Source organism: Trachurus japonicus, chromosome 21, assembly GCF_045865225.1.
Source record: "Trachurus japonicus isolate A0001 chromosome 21, Traja_1.0".
Classification (NCBI taxonomy): Eukaryota; Metazoa; Chordata; class Actinopteri; order Carangiformes; family Carangidae; genus Trachurus; species Trachurus japonicus.
This window is the reverse complement of record NC_140927.1, coordinates 13,296,823-13,318,974: the sequence shown is the minus strand read 5'-3', so window position 1 is coordinate 13,318,974 and position 22,152 is coordinate 13,296,823. Positions and strand designations below refer to the sequence as shown.

The 22,152-nt window shown below is 41.4% G+C and overlaps 2 protein-coding genes across 2 annotated transcripts; one reads left to right on the top strand and one right to left on the bottom strand.

Moving 5' to 3' along the window:
• Positions 1-1,507: 1,507 nt before the first annotated feature.
• Positions 1,508-8,625, bottom strand: LOC146964858 (uncharacterized). Its single transcript, XM_085764157.1, has 11 exons — positions 8,420-8,625; positions 6,712-6,953; positions 6,499-6,616; positions 5,031-5,183; positions 4,671-4,865; positions 3,836-3,909; positions 3,335-3,532; positions 2,952-3,089; positions 2,773-2,862; positions 2,419-2,562; positions 1,508-1,890 (listed from the first exon to the last, which is right to left on the bottom strand). The coding sequence occupies exons 2-11, from the start codon at positions 6,949-6,951 to the stop codon at positions 1,762-1,764; spliced, it is 1,479 nt and encodes a 492-aa protein (XP_085620283.1). The 5' UTR covers positions 6,952-6,953; positions 8,420-8,625; the 3' UTR covers positions 1,508-1,761.
• Positions 8,626-9,130: 505 nt separating this feature from the next.
• c21h3orf38 (chromosome 21 C3orf38 homolog) lies at positions 9,131-13,024 on the top strand. The gene is made up of 4 exons (XM_085765674.1): positions 9,131-9,402; positions 10,853-11,028; positions 11,334-11,566; positions 12,421-13,024. Exons 1-4 carry the CDS (start codon positions 9,231-9,233, stop codon positions 12,782-12,784), a joined length of 945 nt encoding a protein of 314 aa, XP_085621800.1. The 5' UTR covers positions 9,131-9,230; the 3' UTR covers positions 12,785-13,024.
• Positions 13,025-22,152: the final 9,128 nt, after the last annotated feature.

Sequence of the window (22,152 nt, the reverse complement as noted above, 5' to 3'; positions counted from 1 at the left end):
TTTATTCCATGAAAAAGTGTACTGTAGTTGGTTGTTAAGAATCTACTGCACATTTGAGTCTATTTCTGGCTGGATCTGGGAAATGCTTAACACCCTGTCACTGCAAACAAATGTAGACACAGTGCAGTGATGGTATCAAACAACTTAAATATTGTTTCCACTTTTTATTTCATTTGACCTGAGATAAGAGAGTCCCACATTATGGAAAGAAAAAGTCCCTTTACTAGAAGTTTTTCCAAGTCTCACTCTTCCTTATTAATGTACTTATACTCACCGAATGTGTGGGAAATTACAAAAATGTATCTTAGAAATGTGTAAGGCCAGGAAGAAGATATAAACCAATGAAGCTAAATTTCAGTGTTATTGAAAATATGGAAAGTGGGCTGTACACTTCCATAGGCCTGTTCAGGTGGAAACTAAACACACCAACAAAACTACAAAGTCTACATTAAATTAAGACTAACAGTGCTACATTTAACTGTATTCATGACTATTGATTTGGGCAATGAAAAAAAAAAATTTTCTATTACTGTCCACATGCTGGAATTAGCTGTGCTGAATAAACACAGCACACTATTCTCATATAGACCATTTTCTTTGTGAAAAAGAAAAAGTACAAATAACTCTCAACAGCATTCAGAGTTTCACATGCAAAGTGTCAGAGTGCATCCCACATGGGTGTCGTTTTGATAAATGTTTGTATAATTGTATAATATTACATAGTTTTTATTTGAATTATGTGTTTAAAAAACAGAACGGTAGCAATTTTGCAATTTCAGATGGAAGACCTGGATCAAAAGGAGGGGTTGACAAAGATGTAGGTTGACATGAGAGGAGGAGAAACAAAATGATATCAGCAGGAATAAAACCTGACCGACATATGCAAAAGTCTGAACACTGCATCCGTATGTTCGTTGATTAAGGACAGTAGCTATTGTTTGAACCCGGGCTGGATTCTACGAAGGACACAGTCCACATAGTTAGGAATTTCAGATGATAGAGCCTCCCTCAGAGCCACTGCTACTCCAACGGTGCTGTGGGTTTGTAATGTTTTGATATGGCTTGTCAAGGCAGTGTGTTTGGTTCAGCAAAGTTATCGAGTGCTCTGCTGCAGTAGCCCAAATAAACTGTTGAGCTGAAGTTAGAAGATCACGATCATCTGAGTCCTGAGTTACTGCCATGTTGTTCAAAGACTGGGAAAACGTGGATATCATATTGATGTTGGTGGTTTAGCATTTTCTATGATAATTTAATCTAAAATAATTTGTGATAGATATGCTGTGTAAGGATTTGGCATTTTACATTGTAAACATGGATAAGCAAAGTCAATAACTTGATGTGCATTTTATCTCATTAAATATGCTGCAGCAGTACAAAACATCTTTGTGCAACTTGTTTTCTAAAATAGGCTCTCTGTAGTCATTATGTGAAGCTAATAAGTCTTGAATGAAAAACTTGTGTGTGTATATATAGTATATATGACATACATATATATACGGGGTATGGCTTATGCTTATGATAAGACCTTATGAGTAGAATAAGCCTATAAGATAAACTTAAGGGTACAGTGCAACAAATACGTCCCTTTCATCACCTGTTTTGCATAAAAAACATTTGCATGAGGTTGGGGATCAGTGGACTGTATATGGCGAACATGCCATCACCGTTCTGGTTTGTAAATAGATTCAGCTTAGGAGAAAGTGGAAAGACGCAAAGAGACATAGTGTGTAGCTGGGCCTGTATGCGGTTGTGTGGTCATGCTCAGTGACTGCTGTTGGAGGTCCAGTCGTAAGGGAGGAAGATGACTTTGGTCTTCCCAGCAGAGACGACGCCCTGCAGGCTGGTCTTCTTCGGCGACTCACTCATGTGCTCCATCACCCAATTCAGCAGCTTCAAGAGAAGAGAGACAAGAGTGAGGTTTGTTTGAACATTTTTAGTGTGACTGCTTTTTTAACCTGTCTTCTTAATCCATCATGTTTTCATTTGACCTCATTTGGAACTGTTTTTAGTTTACAAAATATTCCAGTTAAAGCTGAACGGCCTTTGACCGTGGAAAATAAGTAGCCATCTTTCTTCATCTGCCATCTTTCCCCACATGTTGGGTTTGGACTCCTGAGAACTTGGAGCAACCCGCTTGTGCATCCTGAGGGCACCAGCTGCCAGTGTGGGGAGGACACTCCCACATCTTTGTTCTCTATAAGAGACTGAACTGATTGTTCTCATTTCAAGGCTCTCATTTTGAGGGGACCATTGATCTCTGTAAAAGTAATGAGACCGTTTGCAAATGTTATAGTTGTTTAAAACCCAAAAGCAGGCCTTTGTGATTTCCACAACACCAACAGTTGTGTTGACAGTTGCTCAGTAAACATGCTATAGTATACAACCACTAGAGGAAAAAATAGACATCATTGCACATACCTTCTCGTCTGTGCCTCCAAAATCAGCTTTGTACCATTTAAATATCTGACTCAGTCGCACTTCTTTTTTTCCAGAATCCACCATACAGCCATCGTCATTCTCCAGAAAGGCTTCAGCTGCGGTGCGGAGCTGGCTGTCAATGTCCTGATAGGGTTGAATAGATCACACTCAATTTCAGACCATTTACTCTCTTAGAATTAACAGTTACAATGAGTACAAACCACTGCCCAGTGCCACTGCCCAGTGCCCAGTCTATATTACCATTACTTAAGATTATTTATTTATTTTATAAATAAACCCTTATATTTTTTTAATACAAAACAGAAATAAAATACAAAACAGAAATCAACTCACTTGTGGGCTGTATGTTTTAATGGGTGGGCAGCCTTTTGCACCACAGTTCAATGCGAAGTGAATGAGGGGCTCAGCATCTGGGAGAGCCACCTGGTGGACAAGAAGAGAAGTGACATTAAGTTACTCTTAATGACATTGAATGAAATGTTGAGGTGTAATTCGACAGAAAGTCTGAATACTCTGAGCCGTGGGTCTGTTTTGGAGAAGGGCTTTCGAAGCTGAGCGATGCCTTTTCTGTTCCCTCTTAGAATGCCGTTCTCTATGTCCTGTAATGTGAACACTTCTCCTCCAATCAGGTAGCTCACGTAGTTGAAGAACTAAAAAAAACAAAAGGTTTTGATGTGATGGAATAATTTCCTGTAAGTTGAATCAATTATTTTGAAGAATATCTTGACATGGTAACACTCTTGCTCACAAGAGGTAAACATTTTTTGAATATATAGAGTAATATATGCTGTAATTAGTGTAAGTCAACTATATCAATGATAAGGCTAATTGTTTTTCTTGGTTTTCTTTTACATTTGCACATGTATGAGGGATGAGTGGAGCTGTGTGACCCTACTCTGTATCTTGACCACATGTTGGTGGGGGGCCCGAGACGCAAGTACCCATGGATGACCAAGGCGTTGTAGATGTTGATGAAGAAGGCCAGCTTCTCTTCCCGGCTCAGAGAAAGCAGCTCCACCCTCTGCAGCTGGATGGCTAAGTCACAGTAACGCTCAAACGCAGGGTTCGATGACATGCCTTTGTAGTCCACAGACTGTGGGAGTGAGGAGAACATATTATTCACACCCATTTGTTTTCCAAATATACAGGAGTAAAATAACCCTAACCACATAAACACCTGTGCCATTGTTTTAGATGTACAATGTAAAGCCATGTCAATCTCAAGGTCATAAATGCAAACAATGTGAAAACATACTAAAAAAAATCTGTGTATGCAGTCATTTTGTTGGTGCACATGAAACTTCACTGGAACAAATTACCTGTCCTGTGCATCAGTACATGCTACAAAACGAACTTGTGTACAGATGAAAAACACAGTGAGTAATGAGGACATTACCTTGCCATCAGCAGAGAGATGCTCAGAGAACAATTTTAGAATCATCTCTCGTAAAAGCAAAGAGAGCTCAGCCGCTGAGAGAGGAAGAGAGAGAGGGACAAAGATGGTTAATGTTTCATATGCTCGATGGCTTATGATGCTGTAACAAACCAAAACCATGATTTTAATGGAAACTGCAACAAGGCTCAAGCTAACCTTGAAATATCACAATCAATATCATCATTATTAGTAAACTTTACCTGTGAGAAAGAAATGAGCTTAAATTCAAGTGCAATACAGCCAAGCATCACGACAACACTAACAAACTTAGAAAAAGCAGTGATTTTAAAGAGAAGAGCTTGTTAATTAGCCTCTGGAGAGGAGCAAGGTCAGTTAATACAACAATACAAAGCCAGGCAATGTTCCTCAGCACCCACCACCACCACTGCAGAAGGAAAGACTTTGAGAACAAATTAAAAGCTAGATATATCATAATTCTAAACTTAAGATAACTCTTATATAACTTATATAACCTTATTATGTAAACAAATTCATTTGACAATTATAAAAAAAATAAATAAACATAGGGGAACAACATTGAGATAGTGGGAAACAAACTTTTGAAAATGCCGCTTGCAAAAGGGTACCAAAGGGACTACAAGTTTTTGAGTTGAAAATACTACTAGCACTAAAACCACCATCACCATCACCACCACCACCAGCCACCATAAATTTCTCTGCCATAATACACAAACCCAAGCAAACCCAAAAGCCAGCAGCCAAGAACATGGACAGGTGTTAAAGAGCAGGAAGCTACTGAGTTGTGTGCTCAAAGCCTGGTCCAGTCCAGACCTACCCTGGATGGGTGTGCAAGTTGCAGTCTGTCCTGCGTTGAGGGCTGAGTGAGGGTCATCCTCCAGCAGCCTGTACAGTGTCTCCATGGCGTCTTTCCCTTCTCCAAAACTGCCATCCTGCTGCCCATTGCCACGCACACTCACCATGTACTTCTTCTGCAACAATACCTGGCCAGTGTTACAGGCCTCGGCCCTGGCTAGCACACACACATGGCCACAGTCAGTGCTGTACAGATCACACTCTGCTTTGAATAAATCGGGACATTCTGAGATCTTTCGATAAGTTTCCAGTTTGTTCAAATGATAAGGACAAAAAACTACCACAACAGAGAGAGAGCCTGATTTACTGCAGCCTTACTTACCCATGCCCTTCTCTTTCTGCAGCCAGTCAACCAGCTGATTGGCTGAGAAGGTCTTTTGGTATAAAGTCAGCCCCCTCCTTTGACAGCCAATCACACTGCCATGTTTGAGGTCCTCTACCAGGCCGGCCCACTCATCTCTCTCACACTGAAACTCTTATGAGGGAAGGAATATGCCAAAACTGCACATTTACAGACAGAAATACACATGTTCATAGCCACATGAATGATGCTATATTGATACTATATTGTCCAGTGTATCGGGTGAGTGAGAAAGGATCAGGCAATAGCTGCCTGATTTACACCTGTCTTTCAGGATAAATGAAAACAAGTTGTGCCTTTTGAGAGAAACATAATTTTTCAGTACATAGTTCCCCCATTTGATGACATGTAGGTCACAGAAGCTGCAATCTTTGTGGATAAAATGTAAAATGTGTCACATTGTTGTGCATTTTACACCATAGGACAAATCATGTTACAAATCTCCATGTTCTCCAGACTAGGAACATCTTTTCTACAACAAAAATCCCATCCCATCATCATCATCATCATCATCATCATCATCATTTTTTGAGATTTTCTTCAGTCAAAATAAACAGCAAAAACCAGAATTCAATCTAAACTTGCAAAATCTGACAAATAAATTGCAATACTTGTTAGTTACTAGTTGTATATGAAACAGACTTCATTACCATGTAAAATCAATCAATCTGCATCAACTGAAGCTCGCTTCGATTAGACTGCATGGCCTGAAAACTTTAGGAGCTTGTTGTGACAGGATACATTCAGTATTTATAGGCACCACGCCTCAATACCAAAAGATATCTGCTACTCTGCTTCCAACTCTCATTGTTACACTAACTGTGGCAGTAGAATCTGAAACTATATGTTGGTGGAACCACTCCACACCTGCAGCACCTTACTATTTGATCTTTATTTCCCAACCTTTCTGATGGTGTTGCCAATACCACAAAAAAGCTAACAGTGACGCATGGTTGGGAGCTTAATAATCATATCTAATGAGGTAGAGTTAGGCAGCCTGGAGCCACTGGCCTCTCCAGAGTATCAAGTTCCCCATATCAACTCTCTGTGGCTTTAGCAATAGATGAGATAGACACACAACGCACGCACACACACACCCTGCTATTACCTAAACATGTACACATTTGCCAACACTATTTCACAAGCACTCATAGCTCTTACAGAAATGACTGGGTAAAACCAGTTCTCCTAACTCTGGTTCACTCTTATTGTTTAATGCCAAAAGAGCAGCGCATTTTACTTTTTAACTATGGGCTACACCAGTTCCATAGCACACAAAACCACTCTGAAACTTATTTACTGTACATTATTGACATTTTGAAAAGTAGGATCAAGTCTTTCTCTATAGCAAATCCCTCACCAGTAACATAACTAACTGTCTGCTGTAACATGTGGATGCAGCACCTAATCTGCATAATGAATCCCTCACCTCCATCGGTGTCCCCAGCCGTGTCCTCTGACTGGTTCTCCTCCGGTAGCGGTGGAGCATCTGCTGGAAGGGGCTGCTCCTTGACCAGATTCACCAGCCTTTGAAGCTCCTCGGGAGCCTGACGAAGTAAAACAGATCAACACATAGACACAAGTTTAAATAAACTTTTGAATAATGGTAGATAGACTTTGAAATTGCAGATTTCCTCCTTACCAGTTTCTGCAGGTCATCATTGCCCCCAACATGAATGTTGTTAAAGAAGATCTGAGGGACTGAGCTTCGTCCCGTCAGCTCCTTCACCCTGGCTCTCAGCTCTGGATGCTTACCCACATCCACATCACACACTGGTATCTCCAAACGCCCAAGGGTGGCCTTAGCCTGCACACAGTGTGGGCATCCCTGGATGGAGTACACCGTCACCCGACCCAGAGCATTGCTCTCAAACTCCCCCATCTCTGGCAGAAATGGTAAGACAAGAGAGCCAAGAGTTCTAAGCGTTAGTTGTCTGGAGGAAATTGGCTGAACTCCATGTGGTTGTTCTTGTTTTTACTTTTTTTTAGATTAGACTAATTTATGTAAAAACAACCAACAGCTGTCCTCCATGCGTCACTGTTAGCTTTTTTGTGGTATTGGCAACACCATCAGAAAGGTTGGGAAATAAAGATCAATAGTAAGGTGCTGCTGGTGTGGAGTGGTTCCAGCAACATGTAGTTTCAGATTTTACTGCCAGTTAGTGTAACAATGGGAGTTGGTAGCAGAGTAGCAGATATCTTTTGGTTGATTAGATCTTCTCTTCGAAGGGAGATTTGGTGGTTCAAATAGCTGAGGCTGAAAATCTGAGATTTATCTTAAACATGCCAACATCTCTGGTATCTTCACACAAACTGTATGAAAAATGCTTTCACACAATAGGAGGGAAGAGTCATGTTTTGTCCTCAGCTTTCTGTATTTATATAATGGATTTTTCAATATTTGTTTAGTGTGATGTTCTGCTGCCTAATCCATGGCTTCATACCACTCTTGAAGTCAATTTCTACCATCTGTAAAATTGGATGTAAGGATCTTATAATCTATTTGTTCTGCCTGACTGAGTAAATGGATGGGGTCATTTCCTCTTTGCTCATTTCTCAACGTTTCCTTGTATTGAAAGCCACCTACTGTGTGTTTCATGTTATCATGTGATCTTCTTGATGCATTGGCCAATAAAACGGTCTGTCACTCTGACACAACTTTATGCAAAAAGCCAGCCAATATTTGTATAGCCTTATCAAATGCTGGATGATTCATTTCCTTATAATAAGATCAGTATGCAAAAGTGGGTCAAGGGCAAAGGATTTCTTTTCCTTGTTCCTGGCTTTGAACGAATAACTTTTTTCCCTTCTTTTGCTGAAGTTATATATGGTTAAATAATACAGACACAGCTAAACAAGTTTAGCTCCCATACATATACCGTACACACATTACCACATTCACCTAAGGCTATGGTTGGTTATAGAATGATGTCAACAATGATTCATTTGTTCAGATTTTTACATTTTAAATCTCGCTACTTTTTAAAATAAGATGGGAAAAACTTCGTGTTAGTAACCCCGATTTATGGAATAGCGTATATTGTTTTAAAATAAGTCTTTAGTATAATTTACAGGAAGTTATAAACGCTCAATAACAGAGCAGCTGTATTAAATTCCCCATGATTAACATTTAGTTCCCAACGGAGCCGCATTTGACAATAAAACCAACAAACTATCAACAATGATTAAATTATTACACGACTCGTGGACTTTAATACGTCCCTATATCGTTTTAACCGTGCGCTACCGACACTAAATGGTAGAGCAGTGTTTGCTAATGTGAATAACGTTGCATTTGCACATCACAACAACAACATTAACGCTACAATATCTTTAAGCGGTTGACTCACCTGCTTGAAACAGTAGGATCGTATTAAGTAGCACAGCTAATCCTCTTAGTCCTGTTAATTAGAACATACTAATCAATAAATGATTCTGCTGTCTGCTAAAAGGTCACTTGTGTTGGTGGTACGGTATATTATTCAGCGGCTCTGACAGTACATCACCACTGCGCAGGCTAACCCCTAAAAGCTGCTACATGGTCGCTGCTGTTGCTGCTTGAGCTAGCTATATTGTCTTGATGCGTTCAGGTGCTCCTCGTAAACGTAATACTCTAGCTCTGTGGACTATGAATCATAACGCCCATCGTATGTTTGGCTTGTTGGCAGATTCCCACACCTGTAAACTCTAATAAAAGCATTGTTTAACTGTAGAGCATTTGCCTGAAATCAAAAAACAGGGGATGTCGCACACTAACTCTCCTTGTCTTCACGAATTGGATCCGCTGCAGAGCCTCTGCCCCAGACCCAGTTCCCAGACGGGCCTGGACCTCTGCCACATGCGTAGATAGTTTAGCCCTAATCGTGTTGGTATGTTGTTAAACTAAGGCACGTGTCTTTCATTGTGGCGATTGCCATGTGTTTATGCAAGGGCGACTTTTGTCCAAAAGTCTATGATGATTTAATTTTATTTGCAACGTTTACAAACTTGAATGAGATGTTTCAACAGTTACGAAATCGATATTTCCTACAGCTTTAAAGGCAACAAATAAAGGTCCTCCTTTGCTCATGCACCGCAGTGTTGTAGCAACCGCGGCTTCATGCGGAACCTTTTTTGAGTGTCATTTGTTCCTGTACGAACAACTTTCTAGCAAGGACACGAATGGACGAGGAAGGGAGCTTGAAATCCTGTGTTGTGGTGCCAAACATGTCAGTGCTGTCAGAAACAGAGCGCGCTGGATTCACCACGATAATGGGCTTCATGTCAAAAGAAGACCTGCTGTCGCTGAGTGACACAGTCACCAATAAGATGATAGCTGTGGAAAATATTAAAGGTATGTTTTTATTCTTTACCGGAGCGCAAAAAGCTCGGGTCTGTTCCAAGAAACAGGCTTGGTGAAAACTCAGAGTTTCTAACTCCTGGGGAAAGGGACAGTCTGTTTTTAATCCGTAAGAGGAGTCCGAGGTCTCTTCAGCTCTGGGCCAGTTGCCGCAGTAACCAGCAGTAACCAGCAGTGTGAAGCTAACCTGTCAGTCAGCAGGTTAGCTTCAACAGCCACTGAGTTGATCTACAACCTCCTCCCCTACTGCTGCGTCATTTTCTCATTCATACTGTTCAAGTGAAGATCGGGGCGTATTCACTGAATGAATCTATAAGTACTGACTGACCCTCAGTACATAGTCACTGAGATCTAAGATTTTAATTTCAGTTGAGGATGAAGCTTTCGGGAAACCGTCTGTCACCGCATTGACTAGATAATAAAAGAAGTGTCAGTAAAGAAATGTTCTTAAATTGTCGTTCAATTCCTCTGCACAGAAACAGTTAATATGCATTTATCACTGTAAATAAGAAAAAAATCTGTCAAGCTTTAGACACAGACTGATGTATTAATAATCATTTCTCATGTTCTAATTGGTCACAGAGATGAACAGCTCTATCATATGTGTCGAATCATAGATGTAGATGTGTATGATGGAGATGATGTGATGTTTCTGAGTGAGGGAGATGACTTTTGTACTGTTGAAGATACTTTTAAAAACTGGACTACCTTTCAAGGTGATGTTTTAAATATATATAGGCAGCAGATCACCTGAATCTGTTTTAGCACATAGATTTACTGCAAGTTTGTATTCAGAGTCATTGATGCAGTTTAGATATTGGAAAATGTACTCTCAACTTTAATCTTTATGCTTTTTCCAACTAAAAATCACAAAAAATCAAGAATACTGAGTCAGAATCTCAGGTAACAATCATAGATTTACGTATCAACTTCTGTGTGATCAGTTTCAATATCTTTGACTGCTGCAAATAACCGTGCATTAATGTTGTATAGCCTATTATTTTTACTGACTCCCCTGGATTGATGCTCTGATGAAGGTCGTCTGAGACCGAAAGCTTAGCTTTTAATAAAGTGAGATGGCATAGATCTAAGTGTGCGGAGATCTCTTTCTTCAGTTTGGACACTTTTGATGCCTCCAGCACCTTAGCAAAGAACCAGCCGGGTGAAGCGGCAGCCCCTTTTTTGCATGACTCCCCTGGATTAAAATGAAGCGCCTGCTCTGTCCAACAGATCTGCTGCTTGCTCTACAACTGAAAACTCTCAGTGTTCAGGATTATAGTGAAAGTTCGTTAAACCTTCATCACAAGTCTCAAAAACGATTTAGGCATGAGGTGATACCAAAACCAAGATTTCTAGTGTTGTTTCACCTCAGTCTACAGGATATTATTTTCAAATAATGATGCCATTGAATCATTTTGTGTCTAATCTTCATCTGTTTATACAGAGGCCATGGAAACAATCCTTTCATTTACTAAAAATGCAGAGGAACTCTTGAGAAGGAAGAAGGTTCAACGTGATCTCATTTTCAAGTATTTGGCCAAAGAGGGGGTGGTGATGCCCCCAAACAGCGAGAAACACCAGCTTGTGAAGAGAACACTGGAGCTTTGGTCATCAAAGAAGGTACAGGAGCAGGAGGTCAAGTAACACAGGCCTATCACGCAGACGTGGTTGATAGAGAAAATATAGGCGGTTAAGTGGGGGCTTTTAGCCTTGGATGAAGGGACAGCATAACACACATAGTAAACTCGTTGAAAGAGAGGTAACTTAAAGGCTTGGTTGAAGTGATATGGCAATCATGATTTCTTAAATCAGGTACGTAACATTTTAAGTAATGTTAGGATAGGGGCATTATTGAAACATGTCTACTAAAAGGTACTTAGGGTACAAATTGGCCGTCTGTTTGATTACCCTTTCATATCATTAAGGTGGCAGTTGATGAAGGCGTTAAAGATGTGAAGGACGACACTGGACAGACAGGATCCACACCGTCCAGTGCCACCGACCTAAATGTGGGCTTTGACCCACAGACCCTTGGCCAGCAGTTCTGCCAGTGGTTCTTCCAGCTCTTGAACAGTCAGAATCCTTCGCTGGGCCAACAGCCTCAGGACTGGGGACCACAACACTTCTGGCCAGATGGGAAGCTACGTCTCCTTGCTAAGTAAGAACATTATTAACAGTAAGATGGAAACATGAACACTGTTGCTGAAGCAGTGCTGAAGTAGCTGAAGCAATAGGGGTGCCGTGTGGCGCAGTGGGTTGAGCAGGCGCCCCATATGCAGAGGCTACAGTCCTAGCTGCAGTCGGGCCCGGTTCTAATCCTGCATCAGGAGGCCCTTTACTGCATGTCATGACGATTTTTAGACCCTCTCCCGCTCCCATCCTTACCTGTTATTAAATCAAAATTTGTCAAAAATTTGAATGAATTTTAAGCACTAAAATGAAGTAAATGAACTGAATGTTTTGATACGTGAATGAGTAGTTAGAGTATAGCATGTAAGAATAATAATAAGGAGAAGACTTAGAATAAAGATTTGAATAACACGTACTAATTAACTATCAAAATGAGGCTGCTGCTGATTGGGCTGGGTGTTATCTGCCTTTCACTGTTTCAGTTTTTGTACTCTGAGTTGGAGTTAAGCTCAGTTTTTGTTCATAACAAATCAGTTTGAAGATCTGGATTGTAGAGAGCAACATGTTTGATCTCTGCTGAATTCTAAAATATGCAGAGAGTACTGACTGAGGTTAAAGATTTTCTGCATAGGCTTTTGTTTGATTTTTAAGCATGTCTTTCAAGATAAGATAGCACTTTAATTCATCTCTCAATGGGGAAAGTGTCAGCAGCTCAAGCAGACAAGTAAAAAAACAGACAGGAACAAATACAGTAGGTAATGAGAGAATTAAGAGTGCAATAATAAAAAGTATAAAACTGAAGGATTTGTATTTACTGTATTAATTTGAAGCAATTTTGCATTTTCATTTTAATTACATTTAAACTACATCTCTCTTTCTCAGAGCTGGCTGTGAACAGATGGAAGAGTTCCAGGGTGCTGAGCTGGTCAGCCTTCGTCTTCTGGCATTGACCAAGGAAGAACGCCTCCTTCTCAGCCCCAACCTGCAGCCCCACGGCCTCAGGACCCTTGTCTCCCCTCACGGCTTGGTGCTGGTGGCAGTTGCCGGGACCATCCACAGAGATACAGCCTGTCTGGGCATCTTTGAGCAAATATTTGGCCTCATCCGTTCCCCAATGGAAAATAACAGTTGGAAAATAAAATTTATTAATCTGAAGATCCGAGGGCAGGATGCTCTGGACGGGACAGATGTGACAGCACCTTCTTTGAGTTATAACTCCAGTGAACTGCAGCTTCTTTGCAGTTGATGACACTCTTTATTTTACTTTTTTGCGTCATCCATTTAACATGCCCAAAGACATTTGCTCTGAGAGACTGGGACTAGTGGCTTTACTTGCACAAACCCCCTCCCAACGTATATAGCAGCCATGACTGGTTTTGCACTGTTTTACACTGTTACATTTAAATCCACTTTGGCGGTTTATTGGTTATTGCATATAAACGCATGATAAAATGTGGGGGAAAAAAAGCTTCCTCATTATTACACAGATGATTTAAACCTCTGCTGCTTCTTGTTGGGGAAACATTCTGCTCATAATATCCTGGACCTTGACGAAATAAACATTTGTTTTGTGCCTTTTTGTATTCAGTAATGCTCTTGTTGTAAATAAGTATCTTATAAATATAAAGATTATATTAACACTTGTGTACATCTTTCCTTTATGTATCTTAAACTGAAGTCACTCTGTGCCTGTTTGTTTTTGTTATATATTTAAATGGGGGCATGTATGCATGTGTAAAGTGTATATTTTAAGGGCTCAACTTGTGCAATTTTTGTTACATGTGTGTAAAATTGACCTCTCTTATTGGAGTATTCTTTGAGTAATTGTATCTTTTATATGTTTTTTATACATGTCCCAGTCCCACATTTCCTCCATCTTCAGGACTTACAGAAACATAGGTTAGAATTAGGTATAGTTATCACAGGGAGCAGTGGCCTGCCAGCCCGCATATATTCAAAATATATGATTGCACTTGCTCAGGGTAACAGCTGTTATTTTTGTCGTCAATATCCATGCATTGGTTATTGCCGTTCCATTCAGACAGGCTTTATTACAGGTGTCATTCTGACTGACAGCCTTCAGACATCTCGCATACAAATAAACATCTTTGGTAGCAGCAAGGAAAATATATGATGCAACCATCAGATTTTTGTTTCTTATACTGGTCATGTATGGATCCCTCTCCACCATGCACTTTCAAAGTGCATCTTGCTGTTTAGAGTGAAGACAACAGCAGGTTTCCTCACCTCAGTGCAGAGTTCAGAGTCCAGTGCAGCACAGGAGGTCCAGGCTCATTTACTCTACTTTCAGAAATCTCAGGGTGATGCGGGTAAGATTCAGGAGTCGGGGGAAGATCTTGCTGCTTCATCATTAACCCAGAACCTCAACATGCTGTAAAACAGCTGAACAATAATCACAGAGAAGCCTCCACTGACTCCATTAGTTTTGAAAGTGCAAGATTTATCCCCAAAGCAACCCTATACCTTCCTTTGCTAGATGGTATTTTTAGCTACATCTCAGCTGCACAATACAGCATTTTAACTGATATGCTATATAGCCCTATTAAAGCGACAAAACTAAATCATTTATCTACAATACACTCCACAAGCTTCAAATGGACTCCTTATTAATGAAATGGCTCTGGTTTTCCATTGATTCTACTCTGTCATCCTAGTCAGGGCACATGGGGTCTGGTGGGGCACAGAATATGCCAGTATGACTCTGTGGCTTTGGTGGGAAATGTTACATGTGGGAAATTATTCTTGGCAGCCGCTTTCAAAGGCTCCTGGAATAGTTAATATCTGTGACTGTATGGGTCGGAGCCGCATGGTCCTTTGTGCTTTACTGGGCCATAGTTGTGGTGAGAGGAAACCACTGCAGCCATTGATCTCAGCCTGTTCACCTCTCAGAAAGAATAATAACAAGCTGCTCGCCTTCTGTCTTTATGGCACTTGGCTTCTCTGTGTTTTAATAAGCGGTTTGGCCACGGGTGCAGCGCTGACGCACGGGTTAAAGAATACCGCTGCAGTGGCGTCTGGTGATGGTTTTGACTCCGAAGGGCCTTTTTTTCTCCTTTCTTCCCCCCCTCTAATAGGGAAGTGTGTTTCCCATAAAGAAACATGCTAAAACCTAAATCCATGGCTCTTTGAAATAGCTTATGGGTGGTGAACCATGGAGACTGCTGCTTTAATTATCAATCCTTTTTTCTACCTCTTACTTTGATTGTGACTGATTGGATGTTAGTTTTGCTCTGTGAAAAAGCCTCATTAGTTATCAAAGATTACTTTATTAAACGCTTCATGCTACAGCCATTTTTCACTCTCTGACAATATATGATGGTTTTTCAGATCCATTAATGCCATACTGTATTTTTTATTTTTTTCCTACTTAGCAGGGACTCTAAAAATGGGTCTTTGGGACACCTTTGGGTTTCTCTGGGATTTGAAGGAGTCCTTGAAGTGGTTCCAGGCATTTGATGCGATGATGAATAATTTCATCTTGATATTTTACAATGACACATATTTATATTACATAAAAATGCTAATGCTTTCTATTTGGTTGGTGAAAAGTCAATGAGACTTGACCTCATGACAGCATCAGGCCAGAAGAGGGCAGACAAGCTACACCAGAGAAGGGAAAGACTTTGATCCCCAGCCAAGAAAAGAAGAAGGGAAAAGGAATGCTTTTAACACTATTACGTGAGGAAACTCATCAATTCCTAAGAGCAATATGAGTGAGCTGATGTTACGGGCAATTTCTATCTGGCCACAGCCATGAGGAAAACTGTAAATTTTTCCAGTTTGAATTGTCCTCCATTAAAGTAATGGGGTTCTAAGAGAGAGACACGTTAAACTGTTGCCTTTCACAGGCACAAGAGCACGTATTTCACAAGTTATTGAGGTGTCATTAATTTATTGGTACCTGTGATGGTGTCAGAGACCGCTTCAACACAACTCTGTGCAGTCTGCACTCTCCGGACAATAAAGAGCAGGATTTATGAATGGGAAGAGAATCAATCAATAGGCAATGATATTTCTCCCACTGACAAAACATGTTAGGTGGAGAATTCAATCAAAGTTTGACAGAGTTGTCTTGGCATTTTGTTGGACTTGCCCTCCAACCCAGTGGTGTTTCATAAACCAGTACACACTAAAACTTTGCTGAAACAACCACATAACTCGTGGTGGAGGGAATGAGGTCAACAGTGTTTGGCATTGGTGTTAAAGCCACAATCCACAATCCTCCAACCTTTTACTTTATCCCTTGCTGAGAAGGGGTGGGGGTTAAATTTTTGGTCTCTATTTAGTTAATGTTTTTTGTCATACTGGGATTTGAATTGAACCCTGCTGTACTTCTACATAAACAACTTAATTATCTTACATGTTAAGGCGAACTGAACAAAAACTGTGATGTTTTGAGAGTTAAAACATCTACCCCCCCTAAATACCTAAGAGGGGAAAGACATTACATCACAGCATCTCAAACAGTCACTCCTTGCCACAAAGCAATTTCCTGGAAAGGCCTACTTAGACTCTAAATGCAAGTTAAGCACTAACATTTACATTTTAAGGACATTACACAAAGGGAACGAGTTCACAAACATTGTGCTATGTATACAATCAGGTTTGGACTCATGTTAGTTTGACCTTACATGACCTTTAATGCCCTACTGGGAGTGGGCCTAAGCTCTTATTATCTGTGTGCATCACAGATCGCCCCTATAGCATCTCTCTGTATTATTTCCCCCGATGTCTGAGCTGACATCATTGCTCCGTTTCAGTGCAAATTGGTTTGGACCGACGAGGCAGCCGTCACAGTTCATATCAGCCCCTCTCTTGGCCTGGTGGTGTATCCTTACACATGCATCATTATCTCACGTAAACAGTGGAAATGCGAGACCGCCGGGGGAACGAACGCCATTCAAAGCAACAAAGCCAGGGCTGAGTGAAAAGATCCTGGGCGGTGACACTCTCGTTTAGCATCAATTAAAGAACACAACAAGCAGAGCCGTTTCTGAACGCAGCTGGGTCCAATGTGTTTATTTATACTGAAGCAAATATGTATGCTTGAAGGAATGCATGGCTCCATAGATGTTTCAATCAGAAAAACATGGAGGGAACACGAGCTACAAAAATGTCCTTCACATTGAGATGTACTTGAGCACACAATACCCTCCCCCCATCTCTCTCTGTTTATCTCTTTAAGTTCCTCTGTCTCTCTCACATATAGTAGCCCTACTGTGCAGCTTTGCCCCGCGTCCCTTTCGTATGCAGTGCAGGGGCCCCCGGTGAGGGCCTTCCCTTGGCTCTTGAACTAAACAGAGAAGATGGTGTTATCTGAACGCTGCCAGGAGGTTGTCAGCTCGTATTGGGCCCAAGCTGACCGAGTGGCCGGTTGGCGGATGCGTGTCGATGCCAGGCTCACAGTGCCTTCCCTCAGTGGACATCTGCTGTGTGTGGAAAAGCTGTGGAGTTTGCCTGTGGTTGCATCTTAATCCTCCATCTCTTCTGCCCCAGCCATGCCTGGCCGAGCAAACCAGCAGCTCTGCTCGCCTTGCTTGTATTAATTGCCCTTGCTTGGCTCGCTGTTTGCTTCTGATTACACTCATTAATTTCAATTCCCCAGGAAGCCACCACCACCGTAGCTGCCTTTAGACAGCCACACACACACACACACACACATATGGTACACAAACATGCATTGACAGGCATAAATGCATATTGTCCAGGACACAGTCTTGCATTTTCACGTACGCTGTGAAATATTCAACACTGCATAAATTGATGACTTTGTCTGGGCATATTGTACTCATTTGGCACATATAATAATGCTGCCATTATGGTTCCAAATAAGGGGCAGGTTGCCATAGGACAGCTACAGGAAGAAGTGAGCGGAGAAGGTGTGTTTACTCCAAATCTCTCATCTTGAAAAAAAGAAAACTAGTTTGTCATGTATCATATGCACAGATGCCAACACACTATCCCCTGTGTCATCAGTGTCTGGCCATATGTATGTCATTAGCAGCTGTGGTCTGTGTCTGTTCCTACCCTAGTGGTTCTGTTTTTGTAAAACAGGGGACAAGAAGAAAGTTGCCCTGACCTGCTGGTCATAAGTCAGTGTCCTCATCCCAGCAGGTGGACCACATCTGGTAAAATCCCAACATCTGGGCCGGCAGGGTGGCCTCGTAATTATAGCTGTCCTAGAGACTTTGTTCACAATTGGTAGGAAAAATCAATGTCAGGCCATATTATTAACTTTGAGTCATTAAATTTTCGAGCTCATACGCAAACATTTCCACACAGCAAATGCAACATAATTAGAGGAGGTACAACAGCTTAGTGAAAGTACCACTGAATACCATCAGATATTTTAAATTCTGTTCTCAATGAACAAACATGAAAATACTGTGAGTGTTTTCAGGAGCTCTAGCCCTAGGGCTATAATAACACATTAGAGTCAGTTTTAAAGTGTGTGGCTGCCTAGTGTGTGTGTGTGTGAGTGTGTTTATACCGACATGTGTGCAGAAAGTATTTATCACCCACAGTACTATCATCAGCTTGTAGCTTTTTAGTCCTTTAAAGTTGAGAGTGATGTACCAAGTGCTGCTACTCCTCCTCAGCAGCTACTAAGCCGACCTAAGGAGCAGTAAAACCCTGTTGTAATACCAAGCTGTGTGGCCTCTTGCCTCTGTCAACCTATCACCTCAGAACCTGGGATTTTCTGGGAAAGGGAGGCTTGTGGACTGACTCATCAGACAGCTGTACCTTAAAGGCCCTCACGGGGGCGTCACCCCGAGGGTCACTACCCTGGGCTGTGATTTGACGGCCAGGCACAAATAAAAACCCCTGAAGCTTGACAACTTCCTTTCTGAACCCACGTAACCCAATTAACGAACCAGTCCTCAGTCGCAGAAAATGAAAACATTGCGGACACGAACTCCCAAGACGGCTGTATTCATTTATTAAATCCACCGCTAGTTTCACCCTCTTCCTGAGATTTTCTAGGCCTGATTTTAATGGTTCACCAAGGAGTGACTCAACAATTCAATGTCATGCCACTGAGTTAGAAATGTTCTGTACTCCTGGCTGCGCTCAATCCTGCTGACAAGCCAAAGCCCCTCACATCATTACATTAACTTTATGTTATCTTTTTAATGAACATCCAGGTAATGAACACAGACTGCATCAGCTGTGTAGGTGCTAGAAGTTTACATTACCCAGTGGGCACGGCAGAGGCTGAAGATGCTGGAGGGCGAAGGCAAACAGAAGGGTACGTGCTCAAGAAGGTCATATTGATTGATAAAGCACCCTGTGGATTGGGCCGTGGGTTACTCAGCCCCCATAGAATGTTTTTTTCTGGGTTACCAGACTGCCGCCTGAAGGCCCTATGCAACACGGACGAGCAGAGAAAGACAGTGAAATCAATGATTGCCTCACACAGGGGTCTTTTGGGTTCTTCCCAATCATCTAAAGTGGCTCCCTTGGCTCCTACCTCCACTGAAAAAATAGCATTATTTGTTAAAGATACTAGAGTTCAGGGAGGGTTGGAAACCACCTCCTGCACTAAAGCAGCAATCGATGACTGAAGAAAGATCCATTCTCTCAAAAATAAAGGCATCCTGGCATTAGAGAGGCACTCGCAAATACCACAAATTTCAGTCTGTGAAAGATGGATGATGAGGAAAGCATGTAAGGAAGGCTGCATTTGCCTATTGAGACCAAGCCCCTTGTGTCTTCTCATTCCCTTGTGGACTTCTGACAGAGCCAGATAGGCCTCCTCACCACTGACAGCCAAATGTCCTCATCCATCCTCATCCAAAAGGCCCACAGGCGTCATCAACCCCGTCTAGATTTCCCCCGACGAATCCCCATAGCAAAGATGTCTTGCCCCCAACCCCACAAAGCGATGGAGCTGGGAGTATCCCTGTGGAGCCTCTGTCAATATGTCCTCATCGTCATAGCTGCCAGTTGGCAGCATGCTGTAGTAACCCGCTGCAGATGTGTCAGCAAAATAGTTTCCACTTTATTATTTCTTTCCACTGAATATCCATCGTAGTGTACACACTTCTCTATACACCCGTTAGGCCATAACTCAAGCAGCCCATGATGTGCCACCCATTCTTGTGATGGAGAGATATTTGTGATGATGTACAGAGATGTGGGGGAGCGTTTGTTTCGTGCAAGAGGGGAGCTTTTAGCCGAGTGGACTTGCATCAGCAGACGTAAGCACTCCTGGTCCTATACCTGGCTGCCTTACTGCTGACAACCCAACTTCAGCTGGTTTTGGAGAACAAACTGAACATAGGATGATACACCTCTGGGAGAAATGTTGCTCATGAATTATTTTGTCTTTGTGTGTGGAGCTGCTTGTAAAATAAAAAGTCTTCGAAAAAGCATGTATGTATTAAGACAAACAGGAGCCTCCAGCCCACAGACTACTGATGTCACCATCCAGACCCCCACAACAACCTTTTAAGATTTGCAGTAATAGCCCACAACAGTACCATCATACAGAATTAAACAATATTTATTCATTTAGCCGGGAAAGTGCGCTGTAAATAAGAGGCAGTATAGTTAAAGGCAGGAAATGACAGACCTAATCATACAGTGGGACGTTTCTGGGCTTCATATCATCAGGCTCCCGATGGCAATCGTCTATACTGCATTTAGCGAGGGTCACAGAGAAAGCGACACAAAGAGAAAGGGACAAATGAAGGCAGACAAGTGACGTCCGAGTTCTTCTCACAGAGTGCGTCGCAGTGCGTCCTAGCAACTTACAGGAAATTGCAACTTTGCAGCTATTGCGATGAATTTATCCTGCGTGTCAGGGAGGAGAGCAGAACAAGTCGCTGCGTGTTGTTGTAACCTTCCCAAGGCTGTAATGTAATGCACAGCTAATAGGGGACAAGATGACTCTGAGATTTCATTTCAGGAGCAGCAGCGGTAATGGCAGAGATGATGATCATGACTGCATTACATGCAATTGGATTTAAAACATTTGAGATATTTGTTTACTTCCCGTGAAAGTGCCAGTAAATATTTTCTCCTGGCTTTGGGGCAAGAAGCTTTAACTTTCCAACGATGACTTACATAGGATTATGTTTATATTGAGTCTGGCACACAGGATTATAAATCGAGGGAGTCATGTGCTACATGTGAGGTGTGTGACCTTTGACCCAGGAATGTTTTTCATAGGCGGGTCATCCATCTTCATTTTCTCCTGGTGGTTACTGTGCGCACAGCATTAATTCAAACAGCTCGAGGTGTTTGGATAGCTCACTACATTGGAGCAGACACACCCAAGCTGTCTGAAATGACGTCCATCAGTCAGATTTGTTTCAATAAGGGATCGGGTTAACTTCATGTTATCACTTACTGTAATTGAACTTTCCAGGGGTCACATTCTTCAGCTGCATAAAGTGTGGAAACAAGCTTTTCAGGAATGAGTCCAGGGATGTGGCGTTACCATAGGAAACACTCCAAAGACCTTGTTTTCACAAAACATCAGATCAGCCAAATTCACTTCAAAAATTTAGCCCATACCAAAATTGTAACTATGCATTTCCCTGCATTTTTCAAAAACCGTTTGTCAGTAACACTCGCATTTATATTCTAAACTTAAGAAAAGTTCAATTACACATAGAAAAGGTATTCAATTGATGCCAACTCTAAGTAATACAAATTCACAAATCGTCAGATAGTGTATGGAGAACTCAACACACTGCGACCTCAGAAGGCACCTGCAAACATATAAACAATGCAAAAACTCACCTGCAAAAACGCAAACACAACTTGGGGTCACAAAAAAGTGACAGACGGTGGGGCACACTTTTGTTTAATGCTTCTTGGCCTAACTATGAAGTAATGGAAGTTATGAAGATGTCTATGGTGGTGCTTGAAAAGAAGGTGAATTTGTTTGGTTTATTATAACATCGATGTCGTGTGATTCCGATTTTTTAGCAAATATGTGCTGTTAAATTAGCCTTAATTCGCTGGGTGTATCACTTTTTTGTATCCCTAGAAACGCTTCGGTTGATAGTTTTTGCAGCACGTGTTGTCAAATTGATGAAATTGTTGTCAGAATTCATAGCATTTGTTCTGTTTTATTTTTATGAGGTTGTTTTTGTCTGTTTTGTTTGTTTGTTTGCTGGAGTGCAAGCACTTTACACTATAGATAACTGTTTACTTTCTGAATACAAGTCTCAACATTAATTGTTATGTAACCAAACATTTACCACATACTTGTGTGATACTCAAAAATCCCAATCAAGTATTAATCATATCTCCATAGATATAGATATATATAGCATTTGTGTCTTTGCACGTGTTTTGTTAAGTTGCAGTGTGTTGAACTCTCAAGGCCACCATAACAGTGGAGAGGATGCAAAAGTTTCTTCGATGCTGGCATCAAACTAACTAAGAGCAGATAAATCAATCATAATTAGATGAGTGATTTTGCAGTCTACATTAGCAAGGCCAGTGACAAATAACAAACACAACAATGCAAATTTTTCTGGCAGCTGTTGAGATAAAACATCTGTGCACTACGTTGGATGGTCTAAATAAAAAAATTGTCTTTAGTAAACGCTTCTTTGTTGTTCGGGAAGAAGAACC

Bases quoted from the DNA above. Each gene is read 5' to 3' on its own strand.
- LOC146964858 (XM_085764157.1), bottom strand. From the start codon at position 6,951: ATGGGGGAGTTTGAGAGCAATGCTCTGGGTCGGGTGACGGTGTACTCC. The intron at 6,617-6,711 runs GTAAGGAGGAAA...TTACTTCGTCAG, and splicing joins ATGATGACCTGCAGAAACTG to GCTCCCGAGGAGCTTCAAAG. The intron at 4,866-5,030 runs GTAAGTAAGGCT...TGTGTGTGCTAG, and splicing joins GCAGAAAGAGAAGGGCATGG to CCAGGGCCGAGGCCTGTAAC.
- c21h3orf38 (XM_085765674.1), top strand. From the start codon at position 9,231: ATGGACGAGGAAGGGAGCTTGAAATCCTGTGTTGTGGTGCCAAACATG. The intron at 9,403-10,852 runs GTATGTTTTTAT...CTGTTTATACAG, and splicing joins AGCTGTGGAAAATATTAAAG to AGGCCATGGAAACAATCCTT. The intron at 11,567-12,420 runs GTAAGAACATTA...TCTCTTTCTCAG, and splicing joins AAGCTACGTCTCCTTGCTAA to AGCTGGCTGTGAACAGATGG.